Here is a 16,446-nt window from a genome sequence, read left to right on the forward strand (position 1 = left end):
AATATTTTTAATTTTCATTTTCAATTTCTTTGTTTAAAATTCCAAGCACATAACAATTAGTGCGCTTGTCTTTTTTATTTTACAGTACTTTTCATTTCTACACGCACAACCATTTTTTGAAATTTATATATTTTACATATTTTTGCATTTGTAGCTTTTTTTATTTATTTTTGGCTTCATTTTTATGTCAATTTATTTATAACTTGCTTGCGTTTTTATTTTTTGTGTTGTACGCGTCGCGCCAAAATAATTACAAATGCAAATTAAGCATACGCCACGTGGGTCGTCTAAAAAGTTTTTTTTATAAATCTAACTTCAAATGCTGTAATAGGCAATAAATAATATTTTTTATGTATTTATTTTATGTTTAGGGTCAAGCGCTTGCTCTCAACAATTGAAATTCAATTTGAGCAGCAGCTAAGCAATTGTCAATAGTTATTGTTTTTAGTTTGTTTATTGAGCACATTATTATGCTTGCCAATTGAGCTTAATCTATAAAAATAGACTGCATGCATATTTATGAAATTTTTTATGCCAAGACAAGATCAAATTTGGTAAACTGTAAAATAAGGCGACATAATTTAAATATAAAAAATTATTTTAATAATAAATGCTTTGCTTTTGCTTGATTTAGCATACTAAACTTTATATTTATATAAATATTTATATTTCCATTTATGTTTGTTAATCATAAAAGTTTAATGAGCAATACTTTCAACTATAATTGATATTACTCTCATGCGCTGACCTACTTAACTTAACTAACTTTAAACACTGTAGCATTGCCTCACGTTTATAATTGTTTAAAAGCCCACGCATTGCATTTGGCAGAGCATAATTTTCAGAATAAAAGCAGCACGCCAAGGCAATGAACCGACGTTTATCTTATGGATACAACCCACATTATACTATATATGCATATACTACATTCACATATATATATGTGTGTGTGTGTGTGTAACAAGATACAATTGTACATATGCCGGCAAAAGCGGCGCGTAAATATCGAAAAGCAAACAAATGTGAATGTAAAATGCTCGGGTAAACGCAATTAAAAATGCATAGAGATTCTTTTCGGGAAAAAGTCGAGCAAGCATTAGAATTGTGTCCACAAGATAAAAGCTAAACATAAATCACAGCAAAAGCAACAAATGAAAACTCAGCGAGTGAAAGCGACAAGAATTTGTAACATTGCACAATTCAAAGTAAAACATTTTGTTGAGCAGTTGGAATTTTAGATAAAAGCGTAAGATTTACTTGGAGTAGCATAAAATTGTGTCAAAGAGCAGCCAAAATTTTTAAGATTTTTTTAAGAAAAATGCTTTTAAGCTAAATATTAAATTAAATTATCAATTAAAAGAATTTTGGTACATATACTAATAGTTTGAAGATTGTGAAATTGTTTTATAATTTAATTTATTATATTAAATATTTTCGAATTTTTCAAATATTTTATTTATTTATATTATTTTCAATCAATTAGTAATTAGCGCAGCTAAAAATTATCGAATCTTGTAAGCAATGATTAGTAAACTATTTTTAAAATTCTTTATAATTTCTCGATACGGAAAATATTTTAAATCTGACTAATAAATGCTAAAGCAGCGATATACATTTGTAGCTTTTAATTTTCAATATGTTCCAACTCAAGTGCACACACTATAAGTTTTTCCATTGAATTTCAGCTGTATTCAGAAAACTTAACAACAATATGAAAATATATAAACATTACTCACCAACAATGGCAACAGCTGCGCACAGTGTTAGCCATTTTAGGCGTTCGTTAGGCAAATAGGCCATGTTTGTTGTAATTCTCGTGTCTGAGGTCTGAGGGCTCGAGCTTGATCCGCTGTCTATATCGATTTTATGCAAAAACAAAGACACCCTTTATATGTTGCACACTCTCTCACACAAATTCACACACAAACACGCGCGACGTGCTCTTGGCGTATGACGATGACTCAGTTAGCTGCAATGGAAAGATAAGCGCAGTGTAAGGCTAAAGATTAATATTGAGAATTATGGGATGCTTAAGTAAGTGTGAGAACTTAAACAGTTGCATGTATTTACAATTATGTTAATTATTATACATTTGTTCAAAAGCCGTGAACATATAAATAACTCAAAAGTAGATGCTTTAATTTATATATTATTATTTAATTTATACTTTTTGAATTTAATAAAATGTACAAACATAACTTAACTCATTAAATGTTAATTAATTTTATTTTTTAATTTAATTTTAAAAAAGGTATTTAAAACTATTATGTATTTTTATTTTATTAAAAAAAAAAGAAATCTATAAATAGTTAATGAGTTACAACTATAGATTGTTTTTTTTTTTTAATAAAATAAAATAAAATCTATTCATAGCTTAACTTAATTTTATAAATATAACAAAAGAGCTAAGCGCTAATTTTTGAGTTTATACATAAATTTTCTATAATTTTAAATTAATTGCAGTCTCAGCTGATTTTTGCACAACCTACTACAACCAACTATTGATTTTCCCTCTTTGTCAAGTAATTTAATTAGAAAAAGAACAACCCTCAGTTAACAGCCACCCTTTAAGTTAAAATGTAACCCAATGCTGTGTCACCCGCACAACCTGAGCAAACCTGCTCAATTGGCAAAAATCCATACACATTTTATGTAAATGATAGCTAAATGTGGGCGCACATGGGCGTGGCATGCTTACAATACTGCGCTGTGTGGTCTGTTTACAATTCCTTGCGTAGCTTGCGCACAAAATTTAATGGGCAAGGGGCAATATGTTTGTCAACCAGTTGAGTTTTTTTTTTCAGTTTATTGAAAATGTTTATTGAAGACTTGTGCCTGAAGTGCTCAAGAATGGTTTGAGAAATTTGAGTAGCAAAGCAATATAAAATACAGTGAACGCTCGTAAATTAAAACTGACATATTGAAGTTATTGAATGCGCTGCTATTCAATTCATAAAAACTTGTAGTGCAGTAAAAAATAATTTTTTTGTGCAACAAGAGTCGCATAATCAAAGTTTCTTATCAGTACTATAAGCAAAAAAAAATTCAAATAATTTGTTATGAATAAAAATAGCTTTGAAATAAATTATTTGATAAGCGAATGTGAGCAAAATAAAAACGCAAATTGTTAGATACATTTTTGAGCATAAATAAAAATAATTATTTAAAATTAATATGCAGTTTTATTTATTTTCTGTATAACTGCCAACTTGTCTGACTTAGTTTTTTACTTCAGAAAATTCAAAATTATTTGCTTGCTTTTATTAAAATATTGTGATATATTTTTTTCTGATTTTTATAATTCCACCTTGAAATCAACTTTTGTGCATATTTGTATATTAAAAATATTTGTCTTCCTAAGGTCAAAGCCAGCATTTGACCAAAGCTTATCTGGCTGCCCAAAAGTTCAATTTTGTGCGTATCAACAAATCCCCGCCTAGCATTTATTTATGTAAATTAACAATTTGTCAGCAGTACGTCTATCTATTTATTTACGGCAAACGCATTAGACCCGCAGCGTTTAATACAACGCCAACTATTTATAAAGCCATAGAAATGATTAGCGCTAAGTCTAGTAACTGCTGTTGCTGTCTCTGTCTGACGCATTAATTAAACCTCAAATGGCAGGCGTCAGCGAGTTTTGCGCCTTTTGTCAGCCATAAAGTGTCAAGCAACAGGCCCCCAAGCACCTCCCCCAACCTCAACCTCAGCGCATGCTTTAAAAATATTTTTATGACTGGCAGGAAGTCACGATTCCACACACATGGAAGTCTTTTTCTATCTATCAATTTATATGGACTGTCTGCTCGTCTGTCGGTCCGTCTGTCTAGCTTTGTGTATTAGGTTTAATATGACGACAACTTGCCTTATGAACTTGCCACAGTTGCGGCATATGCTTGGGTTTCTTTTATTTGAAGACTTTGTTTAAGTTTGCGCGGCAATTTGTTTGCTATTTAACGCTTAATTAAAATTGTAGCGCACTTTTTGGTTTTTATGATTCCCTAATGAATTTTGTTTAACATTAAATTGAAAGCATGCGGCATGCATAAGTCCAAGTCTATAAATTTATCAGCAGCTTCAAGTTTCTATTGTAGATTTATTTATTTTTGTTGTGAGGGTTGTTAATGCGCATGCGTAGCGCTTGCCACGTGGCATGTGGCAAGTCAATTGTGGGGTGGCAAACAGATGTAAGCTGCTTGCAGCAAATGTTAGCTTATGAATTGTTTAATGAACTTTTCTTTATAAAGGTTAGAAACTGGTTTTCAATAGTTTTCAGCTGCGTAGTTAGCTTAAGGGTGGAAAGCGCTTTGAGAGTTAAAGCAAATCGTATAAATGGTTGTAGTCAAATTTTGGTATTAAAGTATATTTTATATTAAATAATAACTTAATACCTTATTAACAATTAACTTAACTTTTATAGTAACTAAGCATTTTGATAAATACTCAATATTAAATATTCTATTTACTAAAAGTGCTCAATTATCTGAAAGATCTATGATTTCTAATAGTAAATGCTTATTCATTGAAAATATTTCACCTATGGCTATTTGTTACTACTACAATATCAAAATCATCACTTAACATCTACAAAACTTAGTACATTTACCCCTGATGCTCTCTCTCTCTATCTCTCTTAACTTCGCTGATCTGCTCGGCGCTTTTATATTGCAAATTACTCCTCTCTGACTCAACCACAATTTTTATATAAAGACGCGCCCATTTTAGCCGGTATGCCATATACAAACATATGCCAAAAAACATTACGCTGTGTGTTTTACAATTTAGAGCAGAATGAACAACAATATGAAACATCTGGTAATCAGTCAACGCCAAGAGATTGATGCATATGTTTCAGCCCTAGGCAGAGTCTCTATATACATCGTATCCAAATACATTGTAGCTGGCTATAAGTATATAGACTTTACACCCTACGATTTAATCGCGTGGTAACATCAGTCGAAAATACACACACCAATTTTTATTACTCATTCTTTTAATTATACACTTTGTAAATTGAAAATGGTGTGTAGGGTGTACTACAGTTGGAGCAAGTATTTGTATTTTTCTGTTATATAAAACTAAATTGCATATCAGCCAAAAATATATTATTCTTGCATTATTTACAAATTATTTTTTACTTAAATTAAATTAGAATTTTATATTACATGCCACTGAGCACGAAGCTTTATTACTGAATCATAATATTTAGACAATTTAATATATTTCATTTATTTTCGTTTTGTAATTCTTCTCTCTTCTCTTCTGTAGCATTATATTTTTTTAGTAAAGTGTATGCAAAAGTTGATTGCTCTCGAGATTAGCTTTTATTTTTTAGTTTGTTTTTGTTTTTTTAGTCAGCCTGCCCAGTCAGGGGACTGCACGAGGGTGGCAATGCCAATAAATTTAGCAATTTACTACAATTTTAATGTTCGGTTTTGTTTTTTACGTTTTTTGAGGGACTCTGTCTGCTGCTGTTCATATGTATGTATAAAGTGCAGTGTACTGCGGCAGGGTCAATTCACATGCTGATTGCTGTTTGTCATACACTTTGTGCTGGGAACAGTTTTATTTATTTCCTTTTTTTATTTTGGCGCAGTTTGTACTGTGACCCATTGTGTGCCTAATTGAGTTTCAAGTGCACTTTGTGACCAACAAGAACAAAATGAAGCAGAATGACATTTTATTTGCCTTGAGCCTTTTGTTTGCTTGCGCTGTTCACTTAAACTCCTTTTTGTTTGACCAGAAGTTAAAATCAATATTGACTATATACTTTAACATGACGGCGCTTAGATCCAAGAAGTCGGCTTGTTAATTGAGCATTGACAATTTAATTTTAGTCAGCAAGTTAATAAATTCTATTCCCAAGACGTTTTTTTAATTAAGCATTAGTGCAGCCCTACGTCAATCTTTTGAGTTCTTTTGAGCAACTAAAACTGTCAACTTGTAATTGATCTGCCTTCAGTAGCAGCAAACCTTTATCAATTACTCAAGTTTAAAGTAAATCAATAAGAACAGGCAGACAGCCAGCAACAAGAACAAGAACTAAAAATTGGCTAAGCAACTTGAAATGTTGCCAACGGGACCGACCGAGAGCCTTTGCCTAGCAACAGAAAGCGGAAGCTGACTTGAGCAGGAAAGAGAGCAGAATGAACAAAAAAAAAATACAACGACCTGCAGACAAGTGAGAGGTTGAGTGTGGGAGAGCGACAGAGGCAAAGGCGAAAAAAGGCGCAACACTTGCGAAATCAAATAAAGGAAAAACTACAAAAACAGCGCGACAGCTGCAAAGGGATTTTTGTTGAAGCTGCTAACGGCTGATGTTGTCTAGCGGGGGTTGCTCTCACACACACACACGCACGCAAACACTCAGCACAATGCGTGTATGCGTATGCTCTCAGCGTATGTGTGCCACATGGGAAACTACGGAGGATTTAAAAAGATGCTTCAAAATGAAGTGCCTGCCTCTAAGCAGGGAAAACCTACCTGACAAAGACAAAAAAATAAGACAAAGCGTAGCGGAGGGAGCGAGAGCGGGGGAGAGCACAGGTTGTACACACAGACAGGAATAACACACAGAGTTGCTTTGATTTCAAATGAAATGCGCATGCGCCGAAAAAAATTCACTAAAATAAATGCCACATGCAAAAAGTAAATTTGCAAAATGCCAAATGCTTAATAAAACTAATAAAAATAAGTTATAATATTTAGTTCAGTAGTTAGCTTAATACCGTTATTTTAGTTTTCTAATAATTTTATATTGTAATTTGCTAGCTTTCATATAATAATTCTAGTTCAAACTACGGTTTGCTTCTATACAGGCACACACCCTTTTACAATAATGCAAATATATGCATGTGTGTGTATGTGTGTGCGGCAAAGTAACAAAGTTATGTTGTTTTTAATAAAAATGAATGCTTTTATCAATAATGCAATAGCTTGAGCAAAGTTATATGTTAATCAACTTGCAAAATATAAGCACATAAAATTGTTTGCGGCTTAGACAAAGCTAAAACAACAACAAACATACACACACACATGCAAACATACATATGCATGACAAGGAAATGCACACAAAGCAAACTCAGACAGCGCACAAATACACGTTGAAATAAATTTTAATTGTTAGCCTTCTGCCGCTTACCGTTTGCTTTGCTTTCAGTATGCAGCTATTTGTTTAAATTAATTTATGTTTTTTTGTTTGAGGGGGTAGAGTGGCTTTGTGTAAGCAAATTGTAACAAAGTGCCACTAATCCACGGATGTGGCGACTCTGCACAACAAATGCAAACAGCTAAAGAACACACTCGAAAGCACACACACAAAACACTCGTTGCTCTGCTTTTTATATTATTTATCTAATATGTGCTTTATTGCAATTGCATTTTACACTGGCGCACTTTTTTTTCAATTGATTTGAATTCTGCCGCAATTACCGTTAGAAAACGGCAAATACTTTGCGCGCTTACTGCTTGTCACTGCTCGTATTATTTATTCACACATTTTCGTCGCTTAATTCATTTATTAAACACCACTAATGCGCGCAGCAGCGAACCGTCGCGGTTTATTAAAGACCCTGCGAATTTAGCGCCAACTAATGTTACTAAAAACCGACGTCCGCGCAAAATTCGACACAACCTACCCGTCTGACAATAACTTCCAAACTGTCTTTATTTTTGTTGTTGTTTTCCGTTTGTTATTGTTATTTCTCGCTCGCACAAACATTGTGGATAATACTCGCGACAATTAGAGTGCCCGTATAAACTTATTTAAAGTAACGGTAAAGCGCGGCCAAATGCTTGCACATTTGCTTTTGGCACAAAAACATTATGTATGAAGCTGTATTTATTAATTATAAACATATGCAATGATTTATTTATATATAAAATTGATTTATTGTGATTTATTTCATCTCATCAGCGTCGCTGCCTTGAATTTTCTTATTGCTAGCAATTGGCGCTCTCGCTTTTAAGATTACCATGTTCGATGAAGCAAATATATTGTGCGAGTAGTGCGGCTACAATAGGTGCGAGTGAGAGATTCAACCGCTAAAAGACTCTCTTTTTATATAAAGAGAAAATTTCCCAGGAACTTATCCAGGCTGCCAACAATTTAAAACACTTATGGACAATAACAAACAAATATTCACATTCAAAATACTTTTTATTCGGATTATATGTATATGTATAGCTATTAGCTCTAATTGGATATTTTAGACACATATAAATTTCATATCAGTTGTATTAAGTATTTCCACATAAGATTTTGCATTGCATTTTGATATTTGATATTAGTTGGAAAACATGCACCAACATTTAAATTTAACACAACCAAAATTAAGTTTGTCAATTAAGATTAAGGAATTCTTCAACGTATGAGTTATAAATGCATAAAGTTTGACACAATGAGGGAAGACACAAAAGTTGCCTTAATATATAACTAAAATATATAAACTGAGTCTTTCTCTTAAAACATAACTTAAGATTAACTTAAAAATTAATATACATATACATAAATGTACAATTATAAAAAAAAACAGGAGATGCGTTTCATTAAAATTAACAATTTGAGCGCTTTGATGGCTGCTTTGCGAGTATTTCTTAAGTAACAATTGTAATTGAGTCTTTTGACAAAGGTGGAGGTGTTGATGATAATAACCTTAGTTAAAGTCCATTCAGATATACATATAGTAGTAAGTATTTGAGCGATGCTGTGGACGTATTTTTTCAGTACACATACATTAATTAACTTGGGAGTAATGCTAAAAATGATATTGTCTGAAATCCGTTGATCCGTTCAAATTCAACCACGATGAAATTCAACGATAAACTCGATTCACAATCAGTTTTAGACATTCCCCTAATATCTACATATATACGTTTTGAGTATTTGATAATTTGAGTAAGTTAATTAAATTCGAATACATTCAATTGTTGCGCGTAGCATCCTGTATTATAATTTTGTTCTTCTCCCGCGTAACCTTTGTGGAGCTGGTGGACGGCATCAGACGCCTTAGATGATCCGGACTAATGATGCTGAGCGATTTCTCCTTACCCTTCGCACCAGTGCCAGTGCTAGCTGCTGCTGTAGTAGTAACGCTATTCGTGGTGGTGGTCACTGCCGTAGCTGTGGTGGTTTCTATCAAAGCATTAGACTCATCGGCGCCAGAATGCGAGGAGCCAGCCGCAGCGGCAGCAGCATAACGTGTAAGCACTTGAAACCTGGCAAAAATATTGCGTCCGCTGCGCTCCTTATCCTTATACTTCTCCAACGCAGCCGGCGATGGTTTGGCTGGTGGCTTGACCAAAGCTTTGCTGCCTCCGGGCTTATAAAAGTCCAGGTCATAGTCATAATCGCTGCTGGTGGCTGGCGCCAAGGCGCGTTCGCTATAGCTGGCCGAGCTGGTGGAAGTTTCTTCAGCCAAATGCCGCATCATAAGAGTTAATTTCATTTCATGCTGACGCTGCAGCAGCACAGCGTTGCGCTCGCCCTCCAGACGCGCTTGACGCACAGCATTGGACAAGACGCGCTCCTTCCACTCCCACGCGTCACGTTCACGCTCCAGCAGCACCAGTTGCTGTTCCAGCTTGCGTGATGAATCACGCAAATCTATAACCTTGACAAAATATTTGTAGAGCAGCGTGCGCATCTCCTCCAGCGACAATTTGTTGAGTCGCGCCATTAGCATTTGTTCGCCTTTCTCACGCTGCAAGCGCTCACTGGTGTCAATCGACTTGGTGCCACAGATCAATTCATTTTTGAACTCTATAGCTGCATCTATGGCTTCAATGGCCTCATCACATTCCAATAGCTTACGCTCCTCGCGCTGCGTCAACATCTTATCACGTTTTAGCTTGCGATCCAGTTCGCAACGCTGCTCCAACAAATGATCACGTGTGCGTCGCAGGTTGCGTATTTCATGACGCAAGCTCTCCTCGCCCGCAACGCCCACCTCCAAGTTCTCGGACTTTTCACGCAATATATGATCCAAGTGTGTGATGCGCGCCTGCATTGCTTTGAGCTGATCCGGCTGCACGTCCTGCACTTTGACCAAAGCAACACGTGCTTCTTTGAGTGTCTTCAACTCCGCCTCAACCTGATCACGTTGCTTGTACTCCTTCTTCAATTTCTTGTGCAGCTCTTCGAGCTGCTTGCGTGACTCGCTTATAGACTGCTGCAGTTGCTTCAACTTGTGTCCACTCTCGCTTGCAATGTGCTTCATGGAGGTCAAATCCTTTAGACGCTGCTCCAAGTGAGCTATTATTGTGTTCCAGCGCTCGACTTCGCACTTCTCTTTGTTCTGCATCACCGCTTTTGCCAAATGCTTTTTGGCCTTCTCGAGCTCTGCCTCCAATTTGGCTTTCTTTTTATTGAAACGCTGCTTGACATGACTGCGCGTATCGCGATTCTTTACCAGCTCAGTGATTATATTCTGCTTCAGCTGCATTGTCTGCTCAATTTCGTTTGCTTGACGTTGACGTGCTTCAATCTCTGCCAGCAATTTGCGTAGTTTCTTTTGCAGCTGTTCTATGGGCGCATTGATAGCCGCCTGCCGCAGTGCGTCTGGTGTGCCTGTGGAGCTTTCTAGTGGATCCAACTCTGCCAACGCCTCAGCTGTTGCTGCTGCTCCTGCTGCTGTTGCTTTTCCAGTTGCTGGTTGTAATGAGGCCACGCGATTAAGCATCGCCAGCTCAGCATTGCTTAAACTAGCACCAGGTTGGATGCTGCGACGCCGACCTGTTGAATATTACATATTAATAAATGCAATTTAAATATAGTAAGAAAAAAAAAACTAAAGTAACTATTTTTTTCGTTAAAAAACTACAAAAAAAACAACAACAAAATTAAAATATAGGTTTTTTTAATTTTGTTATTTTACTATTTTTTAACGATTTATGATGTTTGAAATTCCGTCACCCCAAAAAATACAACAAATTTATTGGCGATGGTTATGGAAAATTTATAGAAAGACTGTTAAAAATATATAGAAAATATGTAGTTAGCAGCTATTAAGGTTTTTCCTAATATGAGAATTTCTTAAAAAGTCGATTTTGTACTTACCACCCACACTGGCCTTGCGCTCATCACACTTTTCCGCCTGTGGCTGCTGCTGCTTCTCTTGGGCTGGCTGCTCCTTTTCCTGGCCTTGCTGCTCCTTATCCTGACTCTGCATCACGGCCTTCGGCTGCGTCCTCATAAACTCCTCGTGTTTGCTTCGTATCAACGCATCTGTCTTAGCAAGAAACTCATCCATTAAACTCACCAGTTTCTCAGTAAGATCTGCATTCTGTGATTCATTATCCGACTCATTGTCCGAGTTCTGATGACACGAGGTCTCTAGATCACTGTTGGCCTCCTCGGGTTCATCTGCTTCCTGTATGGGCACAAGCGCCTTTTGGCTGCGCAACGCTTCGTTGGAGCTCAAGCACTCCTCGCATTCCTGCTTCAGAAAGAGCCATTCCTCAATTTGTTCCTTCTCCAGCTCGCTGACAGCATTGGAGCTCATTAATCTTGAAAAATATGCAAGTTAGTCATGCTTAAATATACAAATAAAAATATATATATATACTTGGCAAATAGTCCTTCAGCATTGGAGACCAGCTTAAACCATTGACTGGCTGCAAATTGTAGTCCAAAGTTATCCGCATTGAGTGGATTGACGCCTGTCATCAAAACTGGTGGTCCATTATTCTGCGCTTGTTTTACTGGCGTATTGTCATCGGAAAATGTATTCATAATAACATAATTACGCACACATTGCACCTTGAATGCAAACTGCAAGTTGCCTAGAGTCTCTGCCAAATCCTTTTCCAAGGGCGACACACATAACATAACCAAAGTTTGTGCGCGTCCACCAAACGAATCTTTGAGCAAGGTGGTTAAAGTATTCTGTGCATAAGGTAAGTTGCTATTCAGTCCATAGGCAATACTGGGATCTGTTAATATGTTGATCAGTTGCTCCAACATTTGCAGGCCCAGATCACGCGGCTGGCCAGGTGGCACTACGCCGCAACGTTCGGTGCCGCTAAGATCAGAGAAGCTAGCGGTTGATAGGCGATGCTGTATGAGATTATCTTTGGACACCCAATTCTGTTCCAGCGTTAGCGTAAACAGCGTATGTGTGGGTGCGTTCGATTTTCTGCTTCTGCCTAGATGTAGCCAACGAAAAACATCCTCCAATGTGTTGCAGGGTCTACTACCCATGCCCAGCAGATCGCATACTTCGTGATTGCAAATCTCAACGTAGCCCACATTTATAGTATGCTTGCGTTCTACATAAGTAATGAAATTAGTTAGAATGCTGAAAGTGGAGACAAAATCTCTGTAACCCACCTGGATGTGCTTTCACGTGCGCAAAAATTTCACGCACACAACGCGGCACAATGCCCTCCTCAGCCTGGTCAGTGCCTTTTCCATACAGCGTATATGTTTTGCCTGTACCGCGTTGTCCGTATGACACCACAGATGCATCAAATCCCTCCAGAAACAAGCTTATCAATGGCAAAACTGTTTGCTGATAAACCTGAAGCTGCGTCGTGCTGCTGTCCAGCGCATGCGTCACTGGGATCGTATGTGGGCCCACTTGTATGAGTCCAGCCGCAATGCTATCTAAAGCAGCACCGCCAGGCAATGCGCTGGGCAGCAGACCCAAAAACGAAGCGGTTATTGGTATGGCCTGCACGCAGCAATTATTGCTGGTGTCATTTGTATGCGGCGCTGCAATCTCTGGCTTGTTATTGCCATTTGAATCAGGCGTCGGTGGCTGCGGCGGAGGTGGCGGCGGCGGCGTGGGTGCAGATTCTGCAGTCGCTTCTTTACTTTGTTCTTCGGTGTCTGCAACAATGTCGTCTGGCTCCGTTTCTAGATTTTCTAGTGGACATATGCGCACAGCCACTTGTATGGGTATCTCCATAATTTAGCAACTAATTTTCAGCTTTTTTAAACATTTTTGTATACATTTTTCGCAGAACGAAAAATTTGTTGCTTTTTTTGTGTTGCGATTGGGGATGAGACTGTGTTTCTGCTGCGCATGGTTAGTTGGCAACGCTCATCGCCAGGGCTGCAAAGTTATTGAGTATTAAGCAGCAACCCTACAGGTTTTTTTTCAGCGCGTGTTTTTTTGTTCGTATAAAAACGTTTTTGCTCTTAATTTGTTATTAAAACAGCGCTAACATAATGTCAAAACGCCGCATTGAGGTGGGTGAAACCTACATGAGCAATTCCAAAAAGTAAGTAAACGTTATTGAAACATATGGAAGTCAGTTTTGTTAATGACTTTGTGCGCAATTACAGAAAATCCGATGCCGCCTCAACATCAGCATCAGCGGCCGCCACAACTGGAGTTGTGGCCCCAGTGCTTGGCGGCTTTGTGCCCAGCAAGCAGGTAAGCTGCAAACTAATAATTTCATTACATTAGCTAATCCATATGCATATTTGTTAGCCCCCCACCATGAATCCATTCACAAACAAGCCCTACTCGGTGCGCTATCAAAATTTGTATAAAAAGCGCATAGCACTGCCTGTCTTTGAGTATCAGGCGGATTTTATGCGGCTGCTGAATAATCATCAGTGCATAGTACTTGTGGGCGAGACGGGTTCGGGTAAAACTACACAGATTCCACAATGGTGTGTGGACTTTGCTGTATCTAAGGGACGCAAGGGTGTCTCCTGCACACAGCCTCGTCGTGTGGCTGCCATGTCCGTGGCACAGCGTGTGTCTGAGGAAATGGATGTCGTGCTGGGCGAGGAAGTGGGCTATTCTATACGTTTTGAGGATTGCTCCACGGCCAAGACGCTGCTCAAGTATATGACAGACGGTATGCTGCTGCGTGAAGCAATGTCAGATCCGATGTTAGAGCAATATCAGGTTATATTGCTGGACGAGGCTCACGAACGTACGCTGGCTACAGATATACTTATGGGTGTGCTTAAGGAGGTTATTCGTCAACGCAGTGATCTGAAATTGGTGGTGATGTCTGCCACGCTTGATGCCGGCAAGTTCCAACAGTACTTTGATAATGCACCGCTTATGAATGTACCTGGACGCACGCATCCGGTAGAGATTTTCTATACACCTGAGCCGGAACGTGATTACTTGGAGGCAGCTATACGTACTGTGATTCAAATACACATGTGCGAGGAGATTGAGGGCGATATACTAATGTTCCTCACGGGTCAGGAGGAGATCGAAGAGGCCTGCAAGCGCATCAAACGTGAAATTGATAACCTGGGCTCAGAAATAGGCGAACTCAAGTGCATACCACTGTATTCCACTTTGCCGCCAAATCTACAGCAGCGCATATTCGAGCCCGCACCGCCGCCCAATGCAAATGGCGCCATTGGACGCAAAGTGGTGGTGTCTACCAACATTGCTGAAACCTCGCTTACTATTGACGGCGTTGTCTTTGTCATCGATCCTGGTTTTGCCAAGCAAAAAGTTTATAATCCACGCATACGCGTGGAGAGTTTACTTGTCTCACCCATATCTAAGGCCTCGGCTCAGCAGCGTGCGGGACGTGCTGGACGTACCCGGCCTGGCAAGTGTTTCCGCTTGTATACGGAGGCAGCTTTTAAAAATGAAATGCAGGACAACACATATCCTGAGATTCTACGCTCCAATTTGGGTACGTAAAGAGGAAATATTAATTTAAAATCAAATTTAATTTGTAAAATTTACAGGAACTGTGGTGCTACAGCTTAAGAAACTGGGCATTGATGATTTGGTGCACTTTGATTTTATGGACCCACCTGCACCAGAGACGTTAATGCGTGCGCTGGAGTTGCTCAACTATTTGGCTGCATTAGATGATGATGGCAATCTCACAGATTTGGGCGCTGTTATGTCGGAATTTCCACTGGATCCACAACTGGCCAAGATGCTCATTGCCAGTTGTCAGCATAATTGCTCCAATGAGATACTTTCTATTACGGCTATGCTGTCGGGTGAGGCTCTTACTAACAATAAGTTGAGATCTACAAGGGGCGGGTAATAGAAAACACAAATTGAAAAGTTTAGCTCTAGTGGGGGTTTGTATATGAAAAGCATCAGCTTAAGCACAAAGTAATTTCCAAATACAATTAATGTAAACGCTTAAATTTTGAACAAGTTTGTTTCAAGCTTCAGCTGATGTTTTTCACACACTTTGCTGACAACGACTGAAGAACTCAACCCTAATTTATTTACTGTGCAAAGAAGAAAGTTTCTTTCAATTTATTTGTTCTTTGCCTTCAACCACTAAAGATAAAAAGTTGCATGTGCGTTGCAGCAAAAGCAAACATTTCTATTGAAATGTGATGCGACCTTAAAGAAAATAATAATTTTGTTAATTGCTGACACTGTTCGGTCGCTGGCCTTGTACGCACCTGCAACTCACAAATGCAATCGAATCTTTGAATCAAATCTTTAGATTGTCAGCTGACATATGTGTAAACGCAATCTATTTATTTATGTAAATCACAAACAAAACATAAACAAAAAAAAAAAACACGTTTTGAAATATGCGCTTAATTGTAAACAAACCAATTCACAACAAAAACCTAAAAAGTGCCACAATGCTTCGTGCGTCCCAATGAGGCCAAGAAGGTGGCCGATGAGGCCAAAATGCGTTTCGCTCACATCGATGGAGATCACTTAACATTGCTGAATGTCTATCATGCCTTCAAGCAGAGTGAGTAAAGTGCATTAAAATAAGATATAAGACTGTTAATTAATAAATTTACTTCAATTGCTCAATAGGCAGTGAGGATCCCAACTGGTGTTATGATAACTTTATCAACTTTCGTTCGCTGAAGAGCGCTGACAATGTGCGTCAGCAGTTGGCTCGCATTATGGATCGGTTTAGTCTGAAGCGCACCAGCACGGAATTTACGTCAAAGGACTATTATGTCAACATACGCAAGGCTCTGGTGCAGGGCTTCTTTATGCAGGTGGCTCATTTGGAGCGCACGGGACACTACTTAACCATCAAGGACAACCAGAATGTGCAGCTGCATCCCTCAACGTGCTTGGATCACAAGCCCGATTGGGTTATCTACAATGAGTTTGTGCTCACCACCAAGAACTATATACGCACGGTTACAGATGTAAAGCGTGAGTAAACAGCTGCAGATTAATCATGCAATATTAATACAATAAAAGCTTTCATTTGAACAGCGGAATGGTTGCTGAGCTTGGCGCCGCAGTACTACGATCTAAATAACTTTCCACAGGGCGAGGCCCAGCGGCAACTGGAGCTGCTGCAGCAGCGCATGGAGACCAAGCAGTACCAGAAGGGCTTCTAAGCCGCTTGCACCAACCACAACAACAACAAAACATTTCTTTTAGAATTAATCAATATTTGAAATGGGCAGTTAATTAAGTAGTCATGCAGTTTGCTTTAATGTTTACATTTTGTGGAATTATTAACTACAAACAACAAAAACAAATTTATGACAAACAAAATATTTTCTTA

At 38.1% G+C, this 16,446-nt stretch overlaps 3 protein-coding genes across 5 annotated transcripts in view; 1 reads left to right on the forward strand and 2 right to left on the reverse strand.

The window, feature by feature from the left end:
- Positions 1–1,968, reverse strand: part of LOC108595225 (maker97) — a 65,452-nt gene extending 63,484 nt beyond the window's left edge. Inside the window, exon 1 of the mRNA XM_017980413.2 lies at positions 1,737–1,968. Coding sequence (XP_017835902.2) covers positions 1,737–1,800 — 64 coding nt within the window. The 5' untranslated portion in view covers positions 1,801–1,968. The remainder of the gene's footprint in view (positions 1–1,736) is intronic.
- A 6,569-nt stretch (positions 1,969–8,537) lies between these two features.
- Positions 8,538–12,992, reverse strand: LOC108597430 (kinesin-like protein costa). Of its 2 annotated transcripts, XM_017983988.1 has the most exons (5): positions 12,329–12,992; positions 11,565–12,267; positions 11,259–11,505; positions 11,057–11,198; positions 8,538–10,732 (listed from the first exon to the last, which is right to left on the reverse strand). In XM_017983988.1, exons 1-5 carry the CDS (start codon positions 12,906–12,908, stop codon positions 8,922–8,924), a joined length of 3,483 nt encoding a protein of 1,160 aa, XP_017839477.1. In that variant the 5' UTR covers positions 12,909–12,992; the 3' UTR covers positions 8,538–8,921. The 2 variants fall into 2 exon arrangements, with proteins under 2 accessions (XP_017839477.1, XP_017839476.1); XM_017983987.1 differs by having other exon boundaries at positions 11,057–11,505.
- A 96-nt stretch (positions 12,993–13,088) lies between these two features.
- Positions 13,089–16,441, forward strand: LOC108597714 (putative pre-mRNA-splicing factor ATP-dependent RNA helicase PRP1). Of its 2 annotated transcripts, XM_017984403.1 has the most exons (7): positions 13,092–13,224; positions 13,289–13,379; positions 13,437–14,619; positions 14,675–14,938; positions 15,541–15,663; positions 15,732–16,085; positions 16,149–16,441. In XM_017984403.1, exons 1-7 carry the CDS (start codon positions 13,172–13,174, stop codon positions 16,274–16,276), a joined length of 2,196 nt encoding a protein of 731 aa, XP_017839892.1. In that variant the 5' UTR covers positions 13,092–13,171; the 3' UTR covers positions 16,277–16,441. The 2 variants fall into 2 exon arrangements, with proteins under 2 accessions (XP_017839893.1, XP_017839892.1); XM_017984404.1 differs by lacking the exons at positions 15,541–15,663; positions 15,732–16,085; positions 16,149–16,441 and adding an exon at positions 15,403–15,500 and having other exon boundaries at positions 13,089–13,224.
- Positions 16,442–16,446: the final 5 nt, after the last annotated feature.

This window comes from Drosophila busckii, chromosome 2R, assembly GCF_011750605.1.
Source record: "Drosophila busckii strain San Diego stock center, stock number 13000-0081.31 chromosome 2R, ASM1175060v1, whole genome shotgun sequence".
Lineage (NCBI taxonomy): Eukaryota > Metazoa > Arthropoda > Insecta > Diptera > Drosophilidae > Drosophila > Drosophila busckii.